The sequence below is a fragment of the Camelus dromedarius genome, chromosome 19, assembly GCF_036321535.1.
Source record: "Camelus dromedarius isolate mCamDro1 chromosome 19, mCamDro1.pat, whole genome shotgun sequence".
Lineage (NCBI taxonomy): Eukaryota > Metazoa > Chordata > Mammalia > Artiodactyla > Camelidae > Camelus > Camelus dromedarius.
This window is the reverse complement of record NC_087454.1, coordinates 34,691,798-34,717,976: the sequence shown is the minus strand read 5'-3', so window position 1 is coordinate 34,717,976 and position 26,179 is coordinate 34,691,798. Positions and strand designations below refer to the sequence as shown.

The following is a 26,179-nucleotide window of genomic DNA, read 5'->3' as shown; positions in this document are numbered from 1 at the left end:
ACGGGAACCAAGAAGGCAGTGAGAGTCTTCTGCCAAGTTGGAAGCAACATCTCTTATTGCATTTGTAAACTAATCACAGAAGTGACATCCTCTCAAATTGCTGTATTATTTTGGTCAGAAGCAAGTCATTGAAGGAGGAGGGTTATACTAGTTGGTGAATACCAGGAGGCGGGGGGCTTTGGGGACCATTTTAGAGTCTGCCTGCCCCTCCAGCTACATCAGTTGCCTTCTCAACATCTCCATTTGGATACCCTGCAGACACCTCACACTCATCATGTCCAAAACGGAACTTATATCCAGCACATTCTCTCTTGCTCCAGACCTGTTTCTCCTTCATTATTCCCTATCTTGATAAGTGACACTACCATCCTCTCAAAACCCGGGAGTCCTCCCGTCTTCCCTCTGTGTGCCCCAGCATTGGTTGTCTGGTCCTGGAGATTCTAACCCCCAGATGTTTATCTCATCCACCTACGTCTCTGTTTTCCCACTGCTAACCTCCCCCTCAGCCCAGTCTCACTTAGCACCTCTGCCACTACAATACTTCCCTCCCTCAGGTTCCTGGCTTCCACTCTTTCCCCTGTCCATTCCAGCCTGAAGGGATTATATTAAACATGAGTCTAGTCATCTAAAATCACTTGTGCCAAACATTCTTTGCCATCACGTCCCCGTGTCTGACCTGACTTGTGTGCGGTGCTGTGCCCACCACCAGCATCCCACCTCAGGTGCACCTGGGAGACTCACCGAGGTGCTTCTGCATGGTCCGGAGAAGGTCCCCAGCAGGACTGAGCCCCTGTCACCCACCATGGTGTCAGCTCCCCGGTGCACCCTCTTGTGGGCTCACCACCGCTCTGTTCTCAGGGGTCCTGCTCCCTGCCCTGGCGTCCTAGGGTCGCCTCCCAAATAAACTCCCTGCACCCAAATCCTTGCCTCAGGCTCTGCTTCAGGGAACCCAGATGAAGACAGCTTTTAATGTCTTGCTTTCAGTTTTAGGATCAAGTCCCCAGTTTTACAAATTGCCGCCTCTCTCGGCCCCTGCCTGTTTTCTTTGGCCGCGTCTCCTCTCACTGGCCGCTTGCCTGCTTTGTCCTGGTCACTCTGGCCTTTCGGCTTCTTGAACTGACCAGATGCCTTTCTGCCCTGAGCCTTCCCATACTACTCCCTTCCCCACACCTCCGACCGGGCTAAATGCCCTTGGTCTTGATTGAACCATCACTTCACTAGAGGACTGTTCCCTGAGACCCCGGTGAAGTTAGGTCACTTTGGGGTCCACTCTCAGGGTGCCCTGTCCCTTTCCTTCACGGCACTCAGCACGGAAGATGACTGATCACCTGCCTTCCTGCTCCAAGGTCGGGTCCACTGTTGTATCTCCAGTGCGTGATCGGCCCCTGTCATGTAGCAGGTCTGGGGCATAAATACAGGAACTGGTCACTCAACCAGGAGACAGTGTGACATCGGGGACGGACGGTCAGAGTGAGGGGGAGAGATGAGGGTTATTAGGCAGAGGTGAGACCTTGGGGACATGGCATAACTGCTCTGTTTCATAGTCTTTCTGTCTCATGGGGATGCCGTGAGTTTCAAATGAGGTGACATGCCTGAAGGGCCATGAAAGAGAGAACCTTGACTGACATTTCTGGCCAGATTACCCCTCCGCCTCTGGACTAGAGGTTGGCAAACTTTTCCAGCAAAGGGCCAGACAGTAAATATTTTAGGTTAGGCTTTGCGAGCTGTGTGGTCTCTGTCACCACGCCGCTCTGCTGTTGTGGTGGGAAAGCAGCCACAGACCATCTAGAAACAGGTGAGTGTGATTGTTTTCCAATAAAACATTCATTCATGGAAACTGAATTTCAGATCATTTTCACGTGTCACAAAATATTATTTTTCTTTTGCTTTGTTTTCCCCAACTGTTTTAAAAATATAAGTGGCATTCCTGTTTCACGGGCTGTATAAAATCAGATGGCGGAGTGGAGTTGGCCCATGGGAGTTTGCCAACCCCTGCGCCGGAGGGTCTCACACTGTGCTGCCCGACATGGTGACAAATAATCATACATCATTTAAATATAAAATTTAAATTCAAAATTCAGTTTCTCTGTTGCACCCAAGCGCTCAGTAGCCGTGCGTGTCTGGTGGCTGCCATACTGGACAGCACAGAACATTTCCATCAATGCAGAAAGTCTGGACAGCTCTAGTCTAGATGCAGTAAGCCTGAGGGATTTGCCTCCAGGGCGAGCTTAGCCAATTAGTGGTACAGCAAGGCAGCCGTCCAGGTCTCTTTACAGGGCCCTGTTCTCACTCTGCTGGGAAATTTTGTGCCGGAGGACTGATTGCACTGGCAGGTTTTTAAATACATGTTGTTTTGAAGAGTGTAATATTTGGTGGAAGTTGGAACCAACTTTAAGCACTGTTCATTAGGTTTGGAATGAAAACAATTTTTGAGAGATAGAGTTTAGCCTGTTACTGGGAGTAAGCATACTGTTTGTTTCTTTCTTCTCTTTTAGAATGAAAAGAAAGTTTTATTCCTGGGAGGAATGCATGAACCTTCGGGAGGTCAAGGTACTTATGAATACACGAGGGGATAATTTACGTATGGTCAATTAAAATAGCACTATACATGCTTAGATTTATAGTTAATATAGCCATTCTGTTTGAATTGTTTCACTGATGCTGAAAAAGGAGGCAGATAACCTAAAGCAGCTAATAGCGGAGAGGAGAGGATTGCTATGCAATTACACTAGTGCATGTATTTTTTTTTTTTTGTAACCTTGGTAATAGGACTATTAACTAAACCACAGATTTATTCAGCTTTCACCAGTTTCTCACTAATGTCCCTTTCCTTTCAAATTGTGATGAAATACACATCATGTACTATTTACCTTTCTGACCCTTTTTAAACAGATTTGCACAATTGTGTTTACACAGCAAACTGAACAGTATTAGGAAATTGTCATACCAGTCAGAAACTGAATACATGCAGTAATCACATTTTGCAGTCATCTCCGGGGAAGGCTCATTTGCACATTTTCCTCACACAATGCCTGTGCATTAAGGTTAAAAACTCAAAGGGAAGTGGCAGGTTGCCAGGTAGGTGTTCAGAGCAATAGTCCAGACTATCAGGATAACCCTAAAGGTGTTTAGTGCTAGTGCCCACAGGGCTCAAAATAAACTTAGAATTGCATTTTCGCCCTAAAAATGGTACAATTCAGTGGTATTAAATGCATACATAGTGTTGTACACCCGTCATCATTATCCATCTCCAGGACTCTTGTCATCTTGCAAGACTGAAACTCTATATCCATTAAGCAGCAACTCCCCACGAACCCCTCCCTCCAGCCCCTGGTCACCACCACTCTACATTCTGTCTGTATGAGTTTGATTAAAGTGGGTACCTCGTGTAAGTGCAGTCATACAGTATTTATCTTTTTTGTGCCTGGCTTATTTCACTGAGCATAATGTCTTCAAGATTCATCCATGGTGTAGCACGTGGCAGGATTTCCTTCCTTTTTAAAGCTGATTAACACTCCGTCGTAAGGATATGTTGTATATTGTTTATCCATTCATCCATCAATGAACCCCTGGGACACATTTGGTGATGATGAACCTACCCGTATCTTCAAATTCCTCCTTCCTTTGCCTTCAGTCCATCCACGTGCCTGCTGTTCTTTCTAATCAGCCTCAGCCCTCTCTCCCCGGGAGCTCCCACCTCTTCTCTCTCATGACCTCACCTTCCAAACACCCTCTCCGCCATCACTTCCCCCCACCACTGACTTTCCACTCAACTGATTTCCATTCACCTCAGCAACTCTACCAAAGCTGCTCTCCTCCAAGTCCCCAGCTGCCAAGTCCGGCATCATTTTCTCGGACGTCTTCTGGTCTGTGGGCCACTTCCTCCTCTCCTCTCCCGGGTCTGTGTGACTGCTTTTACCCACCTCTTCTACCTCCTTGTTCTGTAGTTTCACCCCCTTTTTTTTTTTTTTTTTTAGTTTTATTTTGTTTTGGGAGGAGGTAATTAGGTTTATTTATTTATTTAATAGAGGGACTGGGGATTGAACCCAGGACCTCGTGCATGCCAGGCATGCGCTCTGCCACTGAGCTATACACTCCCTCCCCCTTTAAATATCAATAATTTCTCACATTCTTTTCTTAGCAGTTTTTCCCTTTGCTCTGACTCCTCCAGAGTGGTTTTACTTGTTCCCCTGGCTTCAGCAACCCCATCAAATCTTTTCTCTTTCTTATGCATTTAGACCAGGGGTCGACAAATAGCCCAATGCCAGTTTTTGTAAAAGAATTTGGTTGGAATGCAGCCCTGTCCTGTTTGTTTTCAAATGATCTGTGGCTGATGTCACGCTACACTGGGAAAGTGGAGTATCAGGGACCATCAGACCTGGAAAGCCTAAAATATTTACTCTCTGTCCCCTGATGGACGGGCTTGCCGACCCTGGCTTCAGGCCCCCTGTAGCCAGCTGCTTAGTGGACATCAGTGCCTGAAGCACGAGTGCCCCCCACCCCAGCGCCCCTATTTTCTCCCTCCTCTGTTGATTACCATTCACCCAGAAACCACAGCTCGTGGCCGTGGCCGCTGTGACCCCTCCCACACATCTCGTGTCCCCAGCGCTCAGCTGTTCACACGCCATCCACCATTTACTGCGCAGCTGTGATGGGCCTGGCGCACCTCTACCTGCTCCATCTTATCCCATCCCCACAACCACCTGGTGAGGAACGTCATGGTGCCTTGAGTTTCCTGGTGGGAACAGCTGAGGTCCAGAGACTCAGCAGTTTGCTTGAGGTCAACACAGCTCTCACCGACCGCTCAGAGTTTGGCGACTGCTCCTTGAAACATCTCTGCTGTTCTGTGTCTCATCTCTCCCTTGGCTCTTCTCGCGATCCTGTTCTTCCGTTCCGTGTGTTTTGTCTCCATGTCCTCTCTTCCCCGCCAGGCTGTTTGCCCCTAATAGACGGTCCGTGGGTGCGCTGCAGAGCCGGGCATAATTTGCTTCTGCTCCTCTGCTCTGATATGACTGTCCTGCCTCTGCCTCTCCTTGGAAGCCTTTCCCAAGCCAGACCAAGATGCCTTCTTTCCTGAAATAGACCTCTCCAGACTGTGTCACATAAAGTCCGCCACAAAATTCTTTTATCATTAATTCCTTTTATGTGAAACTGATACAGACTTTAATTTGCCCATCAGCCTCACTCAGAAGCAAGACGGCAGATCACCTGTAGGTCCATCCCTGTTACTGCAAATGGCGTTATTTCATTTTTTCTTACGGCTGAGTAGTATTCCATTGTATAATTGTAACATGTCTTCTTTGCCCAGTCATCTTTCAGTGGTTACTTCCATATCTTGGCTATTGTATATAGTGCTGCTATGAACCCTGGGGTGCATGTATCTTTTCAAATTAGAGGTTACTTCAGATATATGCCCAGAAGTGGGATTGCTGGATCATATGGTAAGTCTGTTTTTAGTTTTTTAAGGACTCTCCATATTGTTCTCCATCGTGGCTGCACCAATTTACATTCCCACCAGCGGTGTGGGAGGGTCCCTTTTCTCCACACGCTCTCCAGCATTTGTTATCTGTAGACTTTTTGATGATGGCCATTCTGACCGGTGTGATGTGATACCTCATTGTAGTTTTGATTTGCATTTCTCTAATAACTACTGATATTGAGCATCTTTTCATGTGCCTGTTGGCCACCTGGATGTCTTCTTTGGAGAAATGTCTGTTTAGGTCTTATGCCCATTTTTTGATTGGATTGCTTGGGCTTGTTTGTTTGTTTGTTTGTTTGTTTGAGATTAAGCTGTAGAATTCTCTTCCTGAAAAGTTTTAAAGCTGACTTCACTTTCCTCTGAGTGAATTTTCCCTGTTCATCCTGCTGCTCGTCCACTGCACGCCTCAGCCATCACTTAGGGTGCGTTTTAGGCAAGCAGGGAGAAAAAAACGGCTGCGGTCCATGAGAATCTGGTGAATGCTTACATGTTAGGCAATGTTTGCTGCTCACGGAGAAGCAGAAATCCAACCAGCTGGAAGAAGTCATCAGCCCGGTTGGGTCATTCTGGAAGGATCTGGGCTATTGGCCAAAACAGCTGAGAATTTCCTGCCAGAGAAGCAGTTGGCAAAAACTTGTCTTTCTGGGAGGAGGTTCCAGAAGAGTCTTACTCAGTTCTCATTCACTGACCATATGTCCTCCCTGCTCCCAGCTGCTTGAAGTAACTCGGCCGTATTACACACGCCCCAGCTCTGATCCCTTGGGTGCGTTGTTACTGAGCGTCCTGCCAGATTTGGACGCTTGTGAACACTTTCATGTTTAGACATTGTGTGTGTTTGTTTTTTCCTGTTCTGAGCGTCTGCAGTCGGCTGGCTGGTGGTCTCAGTTCCAAGCAGCTGCCTCTCCACCTCTCCAATGCCAGCTCCATCAAACCTCAGCGGAGCCCCCTCTGGCCACGTCCATGGCGTGAATGCCGTCATCTGGAGCGGGTGCACCTCAGATAGCCCTGTCCCGTTGCCTGGTGCTGGGGGTAGCCAGAAGTTCCAGTCACGGTCACATCCTTACCTTCTCATCAGTGAATCGCAATCATTTTTCTATGTAAAGTCACTATCAACTTCAGAGAAATACCATTTATGAAATTGTCAATAAAAACTAATTGTGGCATTCAGTGGTTCTAGCATTCGGTATTTCTTCCCAAGTATATGTGGGATTGCTTCTTTTTTCAGCCACAGACTTTCTCTAATTTTTTGTGTTTTGCTCCTTCCTTTTCAGTCTTTAAAGAAGCTCAACCACGCCAATGTTGTCAAATTAAAAGAAGTTATCAGGGAAAACGATCATCTTTATTTCATCTTTGAGTACATGAAGGAAAATCTTTACCAGCTCATTAAAGAAAGGTACGGTTTGGTCTTCAGGAGCTTAGAAATAAGTGTTTCAGAGGGGATAGGTTTTCTTTCTGCTTTTGTTTATCGCGGGCGTGCTGCTTGGGTTTTGCTGTTTAAAGGTGCCCAGAAGACACGGGGCCCCACCCGCGTTCCTGCCTGGTGGTAGCGGCGTGGTCAGTGCAGCCGTGGGTTGCTCACCTAAGCAGGCTCGGGGTTTAACAGATGCTCTGCGGCCCTCTTTCCCACAGGACGTATGGGCGGGGCAACCACGAGTGAGGGGTGTAGCAGCTTCGTTCCTACTGAGACATTCACTGGAAACATCAAGTCCCTTGCAGGGCCTTTCTTGCTGCGGTGCTCAGAGTTTGCATGCTGGGAAGACAGACAAACTAATAAAGAACTTTCCTACCATGTAATTTTTAACTTTAAAAGTGAACCATGTCGAACTGTCCGGGCCCCTTTTTTGGTTGGTAAATGAATGTCATTCACAGCATCCCTCTGAGCGAGTTCGGTGAACAGATACCATTTTCACTGTCAGTAACAGCAGTGAAGCTGTGTGGTTTGCCCAGCGGTGGGGAAAAGGTACCCACTGCATCTCATGAGACCTCTGAAAGACCCCAAACTTTCCCCATCAGTTTTTTTTTTAAGTTTTAATTTATATTATGGAGAGAGAAGATTTTTTTTATATGATGTACTAGAGGGAATTTTTTTTTTTGGTTTGTTATTAAATGTTTAGTCTTTTCTTCTTTGTGACATAACTGAATATATTTGGTATTTATAAGGTCCACTCTCCCATATGGCTCAATGGTTGTTTTCCTTTGGTCCTTATCATCAAAGGATCTGGTCAAATTAGCATGGGGGCCAATGTTTTCTTAAATTCTTACTATATATCTAAAAGAACATGAAAACAAGGGATTTGTTTTCATATGTAAATCTCGATTTATAACTTTGTTTTCCTCTGCCCCACACAGAAATAAGTTGTTTCCTGAGTCCGCTATAAGAAATATCATGTATCAGATATTACAAGGACTTGCATTTATTCACAAACACGGTAGGTGGATTGGACTATTGTGCTTTTGAATAGCAGCGAAATGTCACCAGGTAGCAGATGCAGGAATTGTCAGTGCCTTTTGTTATTGACTCCCAGAAATTGACCAGTTGCGAGACTGACAGTGGATTTTGGAGTATGTTATTTTAAGTAGCTTGTTCTGAATTTCCCTCTTTTTTTTTTTTAAATCATGTCCACATGTTCTTATTCTTTAGGCACTAACATTAAGCTTGTTATTTCTAGATCCAAGAATTATTCCTGACCCTTAACTGGTGTGTGAATGAGAAACCTAAAATTAGAATTCAGAAAAGCTTCGCATGTGATATTTAATCCACTAACTAACACTGCTTTGCTGTGGCTTCTCATTTTCCTAATGTATTTCAATTACAGCTTGTTCAAAAAGGTGCAAAGCTGTCTAACAAGATTTATGCAACACCAGAAAACAAAATGAATTTAAAATAAGCACAGAAAAAGGCAAAACAAGGCATGGCTATAGCCAGGAGTGAGGTTGATCCACAAAAGGCACGTCAGCAAATATTTTTAAGTAGAAAATTTGAATCTGAGTTTGCCGTCAGACAATGCAGAATGTGAAACACGACCATTTGCAATCTCCATAGTTTCTCTGAAGTAAAAGCAGTTCAACTGCCCAAGAAAAGCAGAATTGCTCTTGGTACTAATGCCAGAGAGGTTTCTCTTGTGGACCCTTACATAACGTGACTTCATGGTGAACACGGTGACAGGTTACATGGGATAGTTTCAGGTCATCTCCCTCAACATAGACCAGTTACATCACAGGATCAGAGAAAACGGTCCTCCTGGGGCCCAGAATGATTCACTGCAGGGATGGTCTGGTGAGTCCAAGGACGGATTTAGAGCACCCAGAGGAATGAACAGTCACATACCCTTCAGGAAGTCCTCTTGACTGCGCTTTTGAACGGTACTGAGTAGCGATGCCTTTGAGGTTCTATTTCCAGCAAGTCCTGCGGTATTGCTAGTCTTTGTTGCTAACTGGACGCCGACCCAGCTGGGGTTGGATCGTTACTTTCTCATAAACGCAGAGCCTGGGAATGGACAGGTCCACTGGTGGAGGCAGGGGTCCCCCTCAGGAGGCCATTTGAGGTTGCTTTGACAGACAGACAGATGGGCAAGGCGGCCAGTCTTGCATGGGGAGAAATCCGTTCGCTCCCAGTCTAAGGTACCGTGGCTGCTGCAAATACTGCGCCAACAGGTGAGTCTCATTATCCAGTAAGGAGACTGGGAGGAAGCCCTTTGATGATACAGTCAGTTCAGATTTGACACAACATGGCAGTGAGGGGAGAAGACATTGTGCCGCAGCCAGTGGGTGGGACGTCTGGGACCCTTCGCAGCTGGCTCTGTGACCCCTAAGCAGCCCCTCGCACTTAGAGACTAACTGAAACACCAACAGACAGAGGCTGGTTGTACACTGGCAGCCTCGGGCACGCGCTGAATAATTGGCAGGTCATGTGCAAGACCGTGAACCAATTCTCGTAAAAAGTTTTCAGTAAAAGGTATCTCTGATTCCACCGGCGTGGGTGGGAGAAGCACTTTTGCCTCTATTCACAAGAATTCCCAAGGGATGGTGTGAGTTTGCAAAATGCTGAAAACTGCTGGTTTGGTGTCTTAGGGACAAATAGGAGGAGACAGATCACTTACTAGATCTGAGAGGTCAGGAAGAAGAAATGGTGAGGAATCAGAGGGATTCTCCAAAGAGAATGGCCAACCAGACGTTTTCAAATAGGGACCAGTCAGTGTCTCAGTGACTTGGGCTCCTCAGTCAGTACTGGAAACGGAGCAGTGGACCTATGAGAAAGTTAACATGCGTTGACTTTTCTTTCTCTTTGTGTTGCTTTTCATGAGACTCAAATATTTATTGCTGGAAAGAACTTGTAGCCTTTGATCCAGGTCTCCGCCTAAACCCATCAAATGAACACACACACACACACACACACACACACACCCTTGCACATGCACATGTACCTACACATACACTCTCCCCACAACACCCACAAATGCACATGAATATGCCCACACAATACACGCTTGTGTCTAGTAATTGAGCACCCATAAATTACTGTGTCAAAACAGCTCTTTGGAGCTCTGCACTGTCAGTCTCCCTTGCACGCCTTACACACTCAGGTGGTGTGTGGAAAGGGCACAGAGAAGGCACCGTTTCCGGACAAGGTCAGACCTGCTTTGCTCTTACGACCCCAGCACCATGCTTTGCCCGGAGATTCTTGCTGACGTCCTCCCCCCAGCTAAGTGCCAGTTCTAGTCTGAGCTTGATAACGTTTCACCTGTTACCTTATTTATTTCCTTGCCAACTTCCTGAGTAGGGAGGGTAGATGGCATCTATTCCTTTCAAAGAAGAGGAGACTGAGGTTCAGAGAGGTTTAAAGACCCGCCCGAGGCCCCATGGCATGAGCGTGGCAGAGTGGAGATTAGCTCAGGTATCTGTGCCCCTTTGCCACGCTTCACTAGAAAAACCTCTCTCTTAAAGAGAACAGAGAACAAGAGATGAAGAAAGTGTGACAGTAATTGGAGGTGGGGTGGGTGTTCATTGGGCAGGTCCTACCTCCTTTTCATTGATAAATGATTTTTGAAAACTCTTGCATGGTTTTAGACAGTGTTGACTTAACTCTGGAGCTTTGTAGGGTCCCTTTCCTCCAGTAATGGAAAAAAAATCATCGAAAGCACATCACAGCTTCGTCTTGTGAGCTTCAGGCTCTTCCCTGTTAGCTGGTTCTCGCCGTGCCAAGGTACCTCGTGTCCCTGGGAGTGGAATCCTTTGGGAGGGCAGAGCAGCGCTGCGGGTTGTTGCTATGGCCGTAGTTCATGTCAGTGACTCCTTTCCCCCCAGGGAGTGAAAACACAGCTCCACCTGGGCAGACTGAGCAAGGCCCACACATGTGTACTTTGCAGGAATTAAATAATGGACGCAAACCGGTTTCATCCTTGCCCTGCCCTAACAGATCTCCATGCAGGATGTCTGAAATGCCTTCGGTGGCTCGGAGGACAGTGTTTTGCCCCAAGATGTGGCTGTTTCACCGCTGTCTTGCTGTGCCTGACCTTGAGTCAGCCCTTGGCCTTTCTGTGTGTGGCTGTCCTCATGGCCTTGATAAAAAGCTCCGTAGGCTCAAGTTCAGTGATGTCTGTGAAACCATACCTTCCCTAGCAGGAAGGTGGGCTACAGAAATTTACCATGTTGAAGTCGTCTCTGGTTATTTCCATACATTCATATCAGATTCCTCGTGAACAGGATGTGGTGGAGGGGAGAAAGCCTTCTCTGTGGTTTGAGGTTTTTCTTGCCCAGGGGTTGGTAATAAAAAAGCAAGCACAACACATTTTCTGCCAGGATGAAAGAGGAAATCCCTCTGATTGCACTGGCATGGGGGACCCTGGAATTGAATTGAAGGTCTGTTCCTGTATTCTGAAAGCCAAACAGTTTCGAACAGGAAGATTCTGTGTCAGCAGCACGGGGCTGTTGCATGACTGCTGAATGACCCAGTGATGAGGGTTTCCACTGGGAATCCCAAGTGCATGGGAAAAAGTGGGTTCACTGCGACAAGCCCTGCACACGTACCCAGCCAGGAATCGGGTCGGAACCTAGCGCCCCCTCCCACAGGTGGTGGGACATGTCACCAGCCTTGTAAGCCTTAGTTCTTATCTGCAAAAAATGGAACCCTGTCTGCCTGCCCCTCCCTGCTCCCTGCCCCAAGCAGGTTGTCAGGGAGATAAAATGAGAGGATTTGCATTGCTCACAACAAGCTCTTGCGAGGTGCCGTTGTCCCAAGTCCTGCACTCAGAGCTCTACAAATATTAACACACTGAATCCTGCAAAACATCCCCACGAGGTAGATGCTGTTATTCCCCTGTTTTACAGATGAGGAAAGCACAGAGAGGTTAAGTGATTTGCCAGCCAATGAACAGAATTGGGATTTGAAATCAGGCAACCTTCTCGGTCTGCAAGCTTTACCACGAGGCAGCATTGCCTCTCATAGCAATGAAATAGTGATGCTTTGTTAAAATGGAGATGAAAAGTAAGTGGACATGACAAGAGGGTCTTTTCGTTGCCAAGGAACAGAACTCTTGGGTATATGGCTGATGATCATAATTATTGCTATTATTTGGTGATAAAAAGAACAGAGGGCTGGATATGCTAAAGACAGAGTCACAAATGCTTCCCAGTTATAAAGGCTTATACAGCATTCCAGACGACCTATGTCAACTGACAAATACAGTTTTCATCAGTCGTTTTTAAGTGTCTGTTTGCAGGGGAGGGTGTAACTCAGTAGTGGAGTGCATGCTTAGCATGCGTGCATCCATGGGTTCAATCCCCAGTACCTCCATTTAAACAAAAAAAGATTCTGTTTGCAGTTAAACTTTTTTCCTTGCCATTTTCCATCTGGCAGTTTATTTTGGGCCTAAAGTATGATCCATAGGAAGGAAAGCTGCTTGGTGGGATATATGGGGAACCAGAATCTTTGCTCTCATTTCATGGATGCACACTTCCTCTGTGGAAGTACAAAGCTGCAAGAAGAGGAGATGATTTGGGAGAGGCGAAGAGGGGTTTGGGACAGGTCGACGTGGGGGTGACAGTGACATCAGCTGCCATCCCATCAGATGTGGGTCTGGAGCAGGTGCAGCAGGTGTAGACTTGAGCACTTCAGCACAGAGGTTGCGGAGGAACAGCTGACATCTTTGGAGGCTTCAGTGTCACACCATACTACTTTGCAGATCACTGCTGTCACGCCCTACAGCCGCAAAGAGTAATGCAGACGCGATCTCACCTCTGGATTCCTTCTCCCCTACCTCCACAGGCTTCTTCCATCGGGACTTAAAGCCGGAGAACCTCCTCTGTATGGGACCTGAGCTTGTGAAAATCGCAGACTTTGGATTGGCCCGAGAAATCCGCTCAAGACCTCCATACACAGACTATGTGTCTACCAGATGGTGAGTCCCATCCTCCTCAAAATTATTTAATCGCACTTCTTTAAAAACATACCATTATAGGAAAAGAACCTGAAAAGAAAATATATATGTACATATTATGTATAACTCAATCACTGCTGTACACCTGAAACGAACATTGTAAATCAACTACACTTCAATAAAAATTTTTAAAATATCATAGTATTAAGGATAGTATTAATATTTGCATTTCTTATTTTTAAAGACCATATGGTTATACTGAGGGTAATATCAATGTCAGAAATACTAAGTTCTCACTATGAGGAAGAGCACAGTTTGAAACATATATGCAGGGATGGTGGCATTGTACAAGCTTTTTTTTCTAATTATATTTTGATTTTTTTAATTTTTAAAAGAATTTTATGTTTTATTTATTTTCTTGTGGGGAGGGGGTAATTAGTTTAGTTTAGTTTTGTTTTTTAATGGAGGTACTGGGGACTGAACCCAGGACCTCGTGCATGCTAAGCCCCCGCTAGACCACCGAGCTGTTCCCCACCCCCATACAGGCTTTAAAAGCTTGTGTTGGAGTGAGTGTAGCTCAGCCGTGGAGTGCAGGCTTAGCATGCAAGAGGGCCTGGGGTTGAGGGTGCAGCCCAGTGGTAGAAAGCATGCCTAGCATGCATAAGGTCCCCAGTTCAATCCCTAGTACCTCCATAAAAAAACAAACAAACAAACCTAAACTCCCTCCACCCCAAAAGAAACAACAAAAATTTGGAGGGTATAGCTCAGTGGTAGAGCACATGCTTAGCATGCACAAGGTCCTGGGCTCAACCCCAGTACCTCCATTTAAAAAAATAAATTAAAAATAAACAAACACATCAAAGTTTGTGTTGTAAATCATTTTAAAAGGAAGTGCATTGCACGTTTCCATAATCTAAATAATATTACATATTTAGAAGCTTCCAGAAGACCTTTGCTAAAAGAGTCGTGTAAAAGATTGTCCAAATAACCTTGTCTGAAAACCAGCGAACTGATGCTGTTAAAATGTTCAGATGCTACGAGTCTGATTTGAGCGGTTGGCCATGACCAAGAAGAGCCTACAGAGGACCAGTTCTGGGTTCTCTCTCGCTCCCTTTCCCTCCTGTCTCGCTGTCTCTCTTCCTGCCCTCTCTCACTGTCTGTGTTTCTCCAAGATGCTGTAGAGAAGAGGCCGGTGGAGAAATGCTGGACAGAAAACCCCGGGAAGCAGAGAGGCAGGGCGTTATCCGTGCACCGCCCTGAACTAGACAGAAGACGGAAATACAGAAACCCTCGCCCGGAGGGTTGACTGTATTTAGTTTGCTTCTGGGCGGCGTCCCTGGCACTAGCACGTCTCTCCTTTGCGCCCCAGGTACAGGGCCCCGGAGGTGCTCCTGAGGTCCACCAACTACAGCTCCCCCATCGACATCTGGGCGGTGGGCTGCATCATGGCAGAGGTGTACACCCTCCGGCCGCTCTTCCCCGGGGCCAGTGAGATCGACACGATCTTCAAAATCTGCCAAGTGCTGGGGACTCCGAAAAAGGTAATGACGTGGGACGAGGGCCTGTGGGCCACCGCGGCAGCTTCTCGTGGTCCCCGTGTCCCAGCCCGGGCAGCACGGCTAGTTCTGGGACCGTCCTCGTCCCGGGTAACCCTCCGCCTCCGCCCCTTCTCCTCTGCGGTGGAAGACTTCCAGGGGTCCGGGCTCCCCCTGCTTTTCTCTCCACGTCCCCTCACCTCCCTGGCAGAGCATCTCTTTTCTCGTGCCTACAACTCTTATCCAGGCAGAAGCCTCCTAAATGCGACCCCTCTTCGTAACTCCGTTCACAAATTTACACCCGTCTCCGGGATTTTCCCCTGGCCCCCTCGCCACCACCTCAAACTCAGCACATCTGACCCAGACCGCTCATGATTTACCCCGCAACCAGCCTCCTTTGAAGGCTCATGGATCCGGTGGACCATCTCCGCCCAGTATCTCTGACTGCCGCCGTGATCGCCCCGCTGGTGCCTTTCTGCCTTCAAGACTTTTCCCTCCAGCTTTTCTTCCAGTCTGCGGCCAGATTTATCCCTCTAAAGAACAGCTCTGGAGCTGTCCTCCCCTCTAAAAATATTCTCTGCCTCCCCCCGCCCCGCCCCCTAACTCTCGTTCCTCACCCCCAACTCGGTGCCTGCACCCGTCTCGGTGCCCTGGCATCTCCCCCGTCTTCTTCCAAGACCCTCGGCATCCTCCTCCTCCCTGTTCCTCTGGTCTCTCCGTCTGCAGCTGCGCTCTGTGTTACTTATGTATCATCTGTGTGCCTATCTGTTCCCGGACCGTCCGCTCACTCAGGGAAAGGATTTGCCTTCTGTTACTGTGCGTTTATTTTCCAGGTCCTAGCACTATTGCTGGTACAAACCAGACTCTCAAAAAAAAATTTTTTTTAATTATTTGAAAGAAACATTAATGCCACCTCTTTAAGATTTCCAGACTCTTCTGCTGGAATCTCTCCTACTTTTGGATAACTGTGACTCTACCTCTCTTGTGACTCTTACTACTTTTTGTTTGTTTGTGTGTTTGGAGGGGGGGTAGTTAATTAGGTTTTTAAAAATTTTTGTTAATTTTTAATGGCAGTACTGGGGATTGAGCCCAGGACCTCATGCATGCTAAGCATGCAGTCTACCGCTGAGTTATACCCTCCCTTCACTTTTTATTCTTATTATTGTGTTTTTTAAATAAGTGTCTTATCTTCTCCTTTGGACAGTCGTATCTTTAAAGGCAGGATTGATATTGGATTACTTTTCAGATGCCTGACAGGACTAAGCATATAGGAGGCACTCAGTGAGTAAGTGAATGAATGATACCAGCTATACATTCTGACACTTCCCTTTAAAAAAAAATAAAAAGCGATGACATCGGAATGTGTCTTGTGAAAGAGCAGTTGGAACTAAAAGGGGCCTTGAGGACTGCTTGTGCTGCATCTTCTGCCCTTCATTCCAGTGCTGAGTCCCGTAGTTCTGATGCATGGAAAAGAGGAGGGCTTGAGATGGAGCAGCTGTCTTGACTGCTGGGTTTCTCAGCATGTAGACTCTGAATCATCAAGATGGGGATCTAGTAATATGTAGGATTTCTCAAATTAATCTGACCAAGAACAAGATGTTTTGCTGTATTCCTCGCTCCCCAGATATCTCATTACAGTTTCTAAAACCTCTGTCTCGTGGAATGCAGTGGGGAAAATGCTAATTTGGTTCAGCCTTCAAATCTCAAGAGCTGAACCGTCTTGTGTGAAAGTTAAAAACGAGTTAGTGGTAAATACAGGGTCTTTCCCACTATCCCCAGCCTTCCTGTCCTTTGTGTCTCTCCATTAGCATCCTCTGTGTTTCAGCACCCAGAGCACCACCGTCTTGAACGTGGGCGTGGTAATGACAGATCACTTTTCCTTTATACACATGCAGGCCAGAATATCAAGTCCTATCACAGCGACTGGCTGAGTAAGGTTTCCCTCCTTTTCCTTCTTTCAGACGGACTGGCCTGAAGGCTACCAACTTTCAACTGCTATGAACTTCCGCTGGCCCCAGTGTGTCCCCAATAACTTGAAGACCCTGATTCCAAATGCCAGCAGTGAAGCAGTTCAGCTCCTGAGAGACATGCTTCAGTGGGATCCCAAGAAACGGCCGACAGCTAGTCAGGTTTCCCTCCATTTTTTCCTGATGCATTTCTTGTGAAGTTCATGTCTAATTGTGAATAATTCCTATAAATCTCATGGGAAGTATTTTATTTGGTATTATGAGTGAAAAATAGGATTGAATACCACTAGTGGTGAACTATGTAAGGTCCTTTTTTTGGTGATGGTTGGGGGGAAGGTAATTAGATTGATGTATTTATTAATGGAGGTACTGGGGATTGAACCCAGGACCTCCTGCATGCTAAGCACACACTCTACCACTGAGCTATACCCTACTCTTCTATAATGTTCTTTAAAAACTATATAAGAACTTAAAACAGTTTGAAGCTCTCTTAAGATTTAAACAATACAGTTGCTTGGAAAATAGCACTACAATTCATGTGATGCATCACCATATATGAGGAAATGAAAATAAACAGATTATATCCACCTACCTTTGGAGAACATTTTCAAATATATTCTCTCTGAGTTAAGATTACATAGCAGTTTGTTTATAAGGCAGTACTGGTTGCTGAAAGAGAGTTTGCATATATCTTATAAGATCCAAATCCCTCATTTTACAGATGACAAAGAGAGAGCTAGGATAGAATAACTGTAATTAACGTGTTACCGCACTTTACAGTTTGCAGATGCTTTAGTATGTTTTCATGTGATTTTAACCCCGTGAAGGCTCCATGAGATAGGTGTTACTGTTTTCATTCTCTAAATGCAAACGCTGCCTCTCAGAAAGTGTGAGCAATTTGCCTTAATCACTCCGCCAGGAACTAGTACAGGTAGGTACCCAACTGCCGTTCCTACATGTGGATGGCACACCTTCCAATTCCCTGCCTCCTGTTTTCCCAACTGCCCCCCCGCCAAGCCACTGTGACTTAGATTATAAAGTGAACCCAAAAGAGGCGTGTAGTGCTGTGGGCTTCAACCACTCCCAGGCCTCTTTTTGTGTTAGTCGTATCCGGTCCCTTCTCAACTTGTTTCAATGACAGTCCCGTTGCTCAGAGAATCAAAAAGGTGACCAGTTCTAAGCAGAGTCAACAATTAAGCTAAGCAAATGTGACGAAGATGCTGGAAGACAGTGCCGATGTGGTGTTGGAATTTGTGAGAGCCGAGAGATGGCAGTTGAGGGGATTAAGGAATGGGAGAAAAGCAGCTTTCCACTGGCTCAAGGAAGAAGGAACCCTGCTTTGGTACCAGAAGACTCCAGATGGCTCAAGAAGCTTGGAAAGCGCTCAGAAATGTGCTTCTGGTGATGAAATTCACACATGTTTTCAGGGCAGGAGGGAAGCATTCTGATAAACCCAGTTTTTTAAAAGATACACACTAGAGAGTACAAGAAAAAGATTCTGTAAGGAGGAACCAAGGGAGGAATGTGTACTTTTAAGAATAGGATCAGAAAAGCTAAAAAACAAAAGTACCCCCAATTCAGTTGATACTTTGTAAAAATACCTGGGAGGACAGAGAAGACTTCCCAAGTTAGATGCCAGGGTCCAAAACCTGTACGATAGTATCATTATCACAGATGTTTATAGCTATGTCCCAGAGTCATTAAGGACGGTTCTGTTATGTTCAGTGACTTCCACTTAAAAAGACTAGGAATATTTCAGAAAGAATTGCAAACCCCAGCACTTCCAGATTTATCTGTCGGCTATCCAGAAAACTAGGCTATCTTGATGGGCAAGGTTTAACTATAGCATACATTACCCTCTTGGCATTTCTGGTGTTAAAGCATCTATGCCTGCTAATTTTATTTTATTTTTTATTGAACTATAGTTGATTTACAGTACTGTGTTAAATTCAGATGAGCAGCAAAGTGATTCAGTTTTACATATTTTTTCCAATTCTTTTCCATTATAGGTTATGACAAGACACTGAACATAGTTCCCTGTGCTCTACAGTAAATCCTTGTTGTTTATCATCTGTACCTGCTTATTTTATATTTGATTCTTCAGAGTCCTCCTGGATCATTGTATTTGGTTCTCTCCATTTCATATTATTTTCTTCCTTTCTATGGAGTGAAGAAATGGGCTTGGAATGGTGAACTATTACATTTAAGACACATAGCAAATGAGTCACAAGGCCAGGATCTTTGCAGAAGTAGCCAAGGGAATAGCAGTGAACCTGGCTGCTTTATGCAAATAATTTTAGTGTTGCAACCAGTCCGCACATTTTACACTATTTTAGAAAGAAAATCACAAGGGGTGTTACAGATTCAGGATGTGGTTTTGTAGTTGGTTTGGGCTAAGCAACTATGGTAAACTGGCTACATGAAATCCAGCCAGTGACCCTGAATGGTGTCACCCTCTCTGGCCAGATTCTTCTCCTAAAGCAGCACTGTGTGTCATTCCAGGCACTTCGATATCCTTACTTCCAGATTGGGCACCCCCTGGGCAGCACCACACAGAGCCTTCAGGATTCAGGAAAACCACAGAAGGACATCCTGGAAAAGGCAGGCCCACCGCCCCACATAAAGCCGGTCCCTCCCGCCCAGCCCCCAACCAAGCCACACGCACGGATTTCGTCGAGACAGCATCAAGCCAGCCAGCCCCCTCAGCATCTCCTGTACTCCTACAAAGCCGAGGCTGCCAGGACAGACCACCCTCCGGAGGACAAGCCCAGCCCTCTGCACTTGCCACCCCTCCACACCAAGCATCCTCAGGCAGTAAGCAGGAAGAGCTGCTAGGGAGCCTTGCGTCTGGCCTGTTCCTCTTCTGAGCCTACCTATGGCATGAAATAGTTTCTTTTTCAGCAGATCATGGCTAACTATAGTAGCTCTGTCTTTGCAGTCTCGTGGAATTGTGCAAAGAGCTTTGGCTTTGGAGTTAAAGGTCAAGTTCTAACGCTGCCTGTGAATTACAGTGCCACTTGTGGGGGTCGGCCGAGGGCTGGACGCGGCAGCCAGGGCACCAGGGTCCCTGTCTCGGCTATGTGGCTTCACAGCACGATGGCGCTGTGCAGGGTACCTGGCCTCTCTGTTCCTCGCTTCCACATCAGTGAAACAGGGGTGGGAATGAAAGTACCTGCCGGATACAGTTCTTTTGAGGACTAAATGAGTTCAGGCTTGAAAGATTTTAGAACAGTACCCAGCACCCAGCTAGAACTTGCTAAATGTCTAGTCCCTGTTAATATTCATCTTTGTGGACCCCATGCCCTCATCCCGATGCCTGTCTTGCCCACCAGGTGGGGCTATTTGTGGGAATCAAAGGTCCCTCTGCTTGTGAAGATAGTCTGAAAATCATCCAGCGCCCCACTGTTTGTAGATCATTATTTCCATCAGTGCCATCAATTGGTGCTGTGTATTTTTGGTGGGGGGAGGTAATTAGATATATTTTTAATTAATTTTTTTAACTGAGGTACCAGGGATTGAACCCAGGACCTCATGCATGCTAAGCATGCGCTCTGCCACTGAGCTCTACCCTCCCCCTAATTGACGCTGTTAGTGCCAGGCTGTTGATTGAGTCCAGCTCCTTCTCTTGCTGTTCACAAGGAAACAGTGAGTGTTGCATTCAATAAAATCATCTGGGAAGGGAATCTGGTTACCATTAGCCCCGTGATGCTGTCTGAGGGTATGATTTTCTAACACCTTTATGCAAAAGTAAAACCTTTTCTTTCGATCAGTATTCAGTCAGTGAGTGCCGGAGATTCTGGGGTGGTGTCTCCAGACTGTGTCCACTCGACCCTCGCCCACCTGGGTTTGGAAATTTCTCACCGTAGCTAATTCTGTAGTGAAATCCTCTCCAGGGCAACTGAGGAGGCAAGAAGGCATTATTTGCATCATTTTCTGTAAAAGAGAAGGTGACCAACACCTTAGCTGTACTCTCTCATATTCTGTTTAGGACAGTGTAAGTCACACTCACTGTCAGAGACGAGTCCTGAGTGAGAATCCAGCCATCCTCGTGCGCAAGAAGTACCTTTAAGTCTCTTTTTTCAAGCCCTTATGTTTCACAGTTTAGTGTCTCCACGGGCTGACAGCTGCTGTAATCTGTGCAGGATGAGAGAGAGACAGGCATGGGACGGTGTTTCCCACGGTCACCGTTCCTGACAATCAGCACCTACTGGGGAGCGATACGCCCCAGGACCCTCCTTTTCATAACCGAGAAAGTTCACAATGAGGGTTACTCGTGGGTGAGCTCCCTTCATGCCAAGTATTGCTCCCCCCTCCCCTTTTTGTCTACACAGAAAATTCTCACCAGCCTGGAGCACAAAAATGGTGAGATAAAGCCAAAGAGTAGGAGGAGGTGGGGTCTCGTTTCCAGGTCGACAAAGGATTCCGATGACTGGGCTGACTTGGATGACTCGGATTTCAGCCCCTCGTTCACCAGGATTGACCTGAAAAACAAGAAGAGACAGAGCGAGGAGGCTCTCTGCAGGCAAGGGCGGGCTGCCGGGCCGCCGTCTGGGGGTTGTGAGCTGTCTTTCCGTGTGATGAGCATCTCAGCTCGTGCTGACACGAGCCGCCCTCTCTCCATCCAGATTTGAGAGCGTTCTGGACCTGAAGCCCTCCGAGTCCGGGGGCGCCGGGAGTAGCGCCCCCACCCAGACGTCCTATCCCAGGCGCGACACGCCCACCCTGCGGTCTGCGGCCAAGCAGCACTACCTAAGGCACTCCCGGTACCTGCCCGGTAAGAGAGATTCCTGCCTTTGCTCTGATCGCTGACAAGAAATCCTGTCCCTGGAGTCACGTGTTCACAGAGATTCTGTTTCAGTCGGCAAGTGCTTGGGGCTGCTCTTCCAAAATATTTGCTGAAGCCCAGGCTTCACAGTCCTGTGTAGTTGCTGAAGATAAGAAATTTGGTGGGGGAAATTGGGTCCAGCCCCCGAGGAGGGAGGAAGCGATCAGAGCCAGGCAGCTGGCCCAGGGTCTCTCCACCAAAACTGTCAGCCCCGTGTGCTCTCAGGAAACCAGGTGGGAGCCTCGTCACCCCATGTGGCTGGACTCCAGGGCTTAGGTGTAAACGCTGTAGTTGGAGGGGGCCCAGGCCTCTCTCCGAATTCTCCGTATTTCAAACTTACAGCATCAGCCGTCTGTTCAGAGTCACTCCATCAGTAAGTAAGAGCATCTTCCGGTCTCAGTGCCGGGAATAGGGCAAAGAAAATAGCTTAGAGGGGCCACTACGTTGCCCAACGCCAGGGCCCTCTATTTACATCACAGTCAATGCAGTGACATTAGCCAGTAGCCTGTGGGCAGTATCCCCACCCCTGAGTTGTCTAATGGTGGAGACAGACCTCAGTAAATGGACACACAGTAGTTACAGATGGTGACAAGTGGCATTAAGGGTGATGGAATGGAGGGGGTGGGGCACTGCTTTAGACAGAGCAGTGAGGGAAGGCCCTGGAGACTGGGAAGGAACTCCAGGTGGAGAGAGCCTCAGATAGAGCACGCCGGGCAGAAGAGACGGCCAGTGCAAAGGCCCTGGGGGCAGGAAAGGGCTTGGCTCGTGAGAGGCCAGCATGGCCCGAGCGCAGTCGGAGATGGTGATGTGGTGTGAAGCATGAGGCGTCTTTGGGGTCTTGTAAGAAATCTGCATTTTAATTCATGAGCAATAGGAAGTTCTTGAAGGGCTGTGCCTGGAGGAGTGACACCACTGAGCTATCCCCTCCCCCGCCAGGGGAACCTTCACAAATTGGGTTCTGGGTTCATTTCATCTGTGACTTGTGGTGCAAGATTACCCTATGAATTTTGCGTCCTAAAAACATTTCTTCCCAATCAGGAATAAATATAAGAAATGGCATACTCCCAAATCCAGGCAAGGATTTTATTCCATCGAATCCATGGTCCAGTTCTGGTTTGTCTGGAAAATCTTCAGGGACAGTATCAGTGATCAGCAAAATAAATTCAGGTGAGTCCTGGTTATTAACCCCTGAATGACAAGAAGCAGATTGGATGCGGCAGAGTGGGTACAGAGAGACCAGGGTCACCACGAGGGCCTCCCTGGTGTGAAAACCCTGGGCCCCTTTTCCAGGCCTTTGCCCCTCTCTCTTGGCAGCAGGCCCTGCGGACCTAGCCAGCTCCCTCTGGCTCCGCCTTCAAGAAAAGCTGGGGAGGAGAGTGAAGTCTTCCCTGGCTCCAGGGAAAAAGCCTTACCAAGTCTGACTTCTGAAGCCCTGCTCCGTGGTGGGAGACCTCCAGAAGTCACTCTCCATGGGGTCTGCCTTGCTCTGACTTAGCCCAGGGCATCAGAACCCCTTCTGGTTGGAAGGTGGATGGTTTGGAAGGCCCTTTCCACTCTTTTTGGGTGGATGAATTTCAGAAGTCCTCCAGGCTGATGGACCCGGTTCCCAGTGCACCTGCTCCCCCTGCACGGGCAGCCCCCGCTGTGGGCTGCCTCCTCTTCTGCGTGCCAAGGAAACATCTGGGTTGCTCTTCCCCTTGCTTTGTCCATCATGTGTTCATTCATTCTGAGAAATACAAAAAAGAACGAATATACCAACATCCATGTACCTACCACCCAGCTTATAAAGTCAGACTCTATAAACACACACGAAGCCCAGTGCCTCAGCCTTCCCTCCCTTTCTCTCTTCCTCTTCCTCTCCCTGACCCTGGACACTCCCTGATTTAGGTGTTTATTATTTCCATGCTTTTAAATATATATATATATATATATATATATATACCAAAAAAATACATAGTATGGCTTTCCATGTTTTCAGATTTATATGCATATAATCCTGCTCCACTTCATTCATTTTAATGATTACATTATGTATGTAGCAATTATACATACATAGAATATATATCACACTATGTATAGTAGGGTAGATACAGTATATGTGTGTATGATACAATGTGTGATTTTATTTATACTAGGACACAATTTTTTAAATTGAAGTATAGTTGCTGTACACTGTAAGTTACAGGGATACAGTATAGTGATTCACAATTTTTAAAGATTATACTCCATTTATAGTTATTGTAAAATATTGGCTATATTCCCCATGTTGTACAATATATCCTTCTGGCTTATTTTATAGCTAATAGTTTGAACTTCTTACTCCCCTACTCCTGTTTTGCACCCCCCCACCACCGGTAACCACTAGTTTGTTCTCTGTATCTGCTTCTTTTTTGTTATAGTCACTAGTTTGTTGTATTTGTTTAGATTCTACATGTAAGTGATATACAGAATTTGTCTTTCTCTATCTGGCTTATTTCACTAAGCATAATACCCTTCAGGTCCATCCATGTTGCTGCAAATGGCAAGATTTCATTCTTTTTTATGGCTGAGTAATATTCCACTGTATGCCTATGTGTGCAATGGAATGTGAGATATATATGTATCACAACTTATCCATTGGTCTGTTGATGGACGCTTGGAACAGAATTGATTCAGCCCTTCTCTTCTTGACAAACGTGTGAGTTGGTGACAGTTTTCGCAGTTAGAGCACTGAAGTGAACATTGATGTCCCCGGTTGCTGTGCACGAGTGAGGTGGCTCTGGGTGTGACGGAAGCCGGTGAGGTTAAAGCATGTGCTCACCTTCGACTTCACAGACATTGCCACATTGCTGCCCAGCAGGCTGTGGGAGTCGTGATGCGTCCCTGGTTCCTCTGGGTACAGCTAAGATCGCAAGTGTGTGCTAATCTGAGGGTGTGCAGTGGTGTCTAACTGGGGCGTAAACTCACAAGTCCTGGTGGCAAATGAGGCTGAGCGTCTTTTCTTGTGTTTCTTGACTATTTTTTTCCTGTTGTGATTTCCTTCCAGTTCTCGTCCCATTTTTCTTCTCTATCTATTCACCAACATTGCAAAATGTGCTCCAGCTGACCAACCCAACGCCTCCCATGCCAGGTCCAGGCCGTTTTTCTCACTCTGCCTTATTAAGCAGTTGCCAAGAACGTTCTGTGTTGTGAAGACATGGAGCAACTCTGCTCCTCATAGACTCTTCCTAACAAATATAACTTCCGTTGGTATAAGATTCTTCATTATTCCATGTGTACCTTTAAGCCTTAATAATTAGACTCATTATAGATATTAATTCAGCCATCCAATGTGTTGATTACTTGCTGTATGTAAGGCTTTCCATTAACTGCCTAGAATACTAATGTGTTCATTACAGGTCCTGCCCTTAAAACACTCCTAAGGGGTTGGGGGGAGGGTACAGCTCAGTGGTAGAGCACGTGCTTAGCCTGCTTGAGGTCCTGGGTTCGATCCCTAGTACTTCCATTAAATAAATTAAATAAATATATAAATAAACCTAACTTCCCCCCCAAAAAAACACTCTTAAGATGGAAATGACATGAAAAGTGGATGTATTTAATATAGCTTAATAATGGTTAGTTTTTCTGATATGGACAAGAATATTTCCTGTAGAATTACTTATAATACCAAAATAATTAACCTAACCTGTATGCTGATCAGTAAGAGAATGGTTAAGTGAGTTATGGTTCAGCCATAGCCTAGAATTTGTGTAAACTGATATGAAAAGCTAACTATTCTATATTGTGGAGTGGAAAAAAGAAAATTCCAGAACATGTTAAATCTATTATCCCAAAGAGAAAGAAAATTCCAAATCCCTCCCCCCATTTTTTTTTTAACAAACCAACGCACCAGGCTCCATATGGGTACAGACCACAGGGGCAGCACCCCCTGCCCTGTCCCCCAGTCTTCCCAACAGTGTGGTGTGGGATGCTCTGCTCAGAAGTCACTGTTTTCTTTATAATTGTTTTCTCCCTAAAAGTAAAAGCCTGATCCTCTGCTGTCCTGCTCCACTGTCCTTTACCCTGTTGCTGTCCTGTGCACGTCTTATAACAAGCTTTTCCTTTCTCAAATCAGTTGGTTCCTGCTCAACGAGTTCTAGTGGATTGGCTGGAAACTATATCCCTTCCTTTCTGAAAAAAGAAATCGGTTCTGCGATGCAGAGGGTCCACTTGGCCCCTATTCCCGACCCTTCCCCTGGTGAGTTCTATTTCGGATTATTCATGAACAGCTGCTTTATGCCAGGCCTGGAAGTCCTGGGGTCCACGAGTGCAGGAGATAAACTCCCCTGTCTTCTACAGACAATAAGTAAAGCAAATAAGATGCTCCAAAGTGCTAAGGAGAAAAATAAAGCAGGAAGGAAGTAGGGAGTGTGGGGCTGGAGGAGGGGGGTGCACAAGCACCTTTAGATAGGGCGGCCTCACTGCAGAGGAGCCGGCAAGTAAAGATCTGTGGGAGGGGAGTGAGCAAGCCGTGTAATGCAGGCTCTTAGTGCCCGGGCCTCAGGCAGGAAGAGCCTGGGAGATACAAGGAACAGCAGGGAGGTGGAGTGCAGGTGTGGCCTGAACAAGGGGAGGGGAGCAGGAAGAGGAGGTCAGAGGGGGATTGTAGGCTCCACAAGCCACTGTAAGTGTGTCATCCTTGACTCTGAGCCACGTGGGAGCCCCTGGAGGGTTATGAGCTGGGAAGGGAGGGGATCCAACTGCCTTCCAGGCTCAGTCAAGCCCTGTTGTCACTGGACTGACAGGGTTAACAGGGGTGGCAGCAGGGAGACCCAAAGCTGGGTCTGGGCCAGTGGTCATAGTTGCCCCAGGCCAGGTTCTGGGTAGATCTGGAAGGTAGAGTCAGTAGGATTTGCTAACAAATTGCAAAGTTGGATCTGAGAAAAAGAGAGGGGTCAGGCATGACAGCAGTATTTCTGGCCTGACCGCCATGCCATACCATCGGGTTGTCCTTATCTGGGAGAGAGGACTGAGGAAGA

The 26,179-nt window shown here is 46.7% G+C and overlaps 1 protein-coding gene across 1 annotated transcript in view; it reads left to right on the top strand.

The window, feature by feature from the left end:
• Positions 1-26,179, top strand: part of CILK1 (ciliogenesis associated kinase 1) — a 30,992-nt gene that overhangs the window by 1,078 nt on the left and 3,735 nt on the right. The window contains exons 2-12 of the mRNA XM_064476581.1: positions 2,496-2,550; positions 6,751-6,872; positions 7,829-7,908; positions 12,744-12,876; positions 14,225-14,396; positions 16,352-16,519; positions 18,860-19,171; positions 20,689-20,879; positions 20,983-21,131; positions 22,221-22,349; positions 25,276-25,398. Coding sequence (XP_064332651.1) covers positions 2,496-2,550; positions 6,751-6,872; positions 7,829-7,908; positions 12,744-12,876; positions 14,225-14,396; positions 16,352-16,519; positions 18,860-19,171; positions 20,689-20,879; positions 20,983-21,131; positions 22,221-22,349; positions 25,276-25,398 — 1,634 coding nt within the window. The remainder of the gene's footprint in view (positions 1-2,495; positions 2,551-6,750; positions 6,873-7,828; positions 7,909-12,743; positions 12,877-14,224; positions 14,397-16,351; positions 16,520-18,859; positions 19,172-20,688; positions 20,880-20,982; positions 21,132-22,220; positions 22,350-25,275; positions 25,399-26,179) is intronic.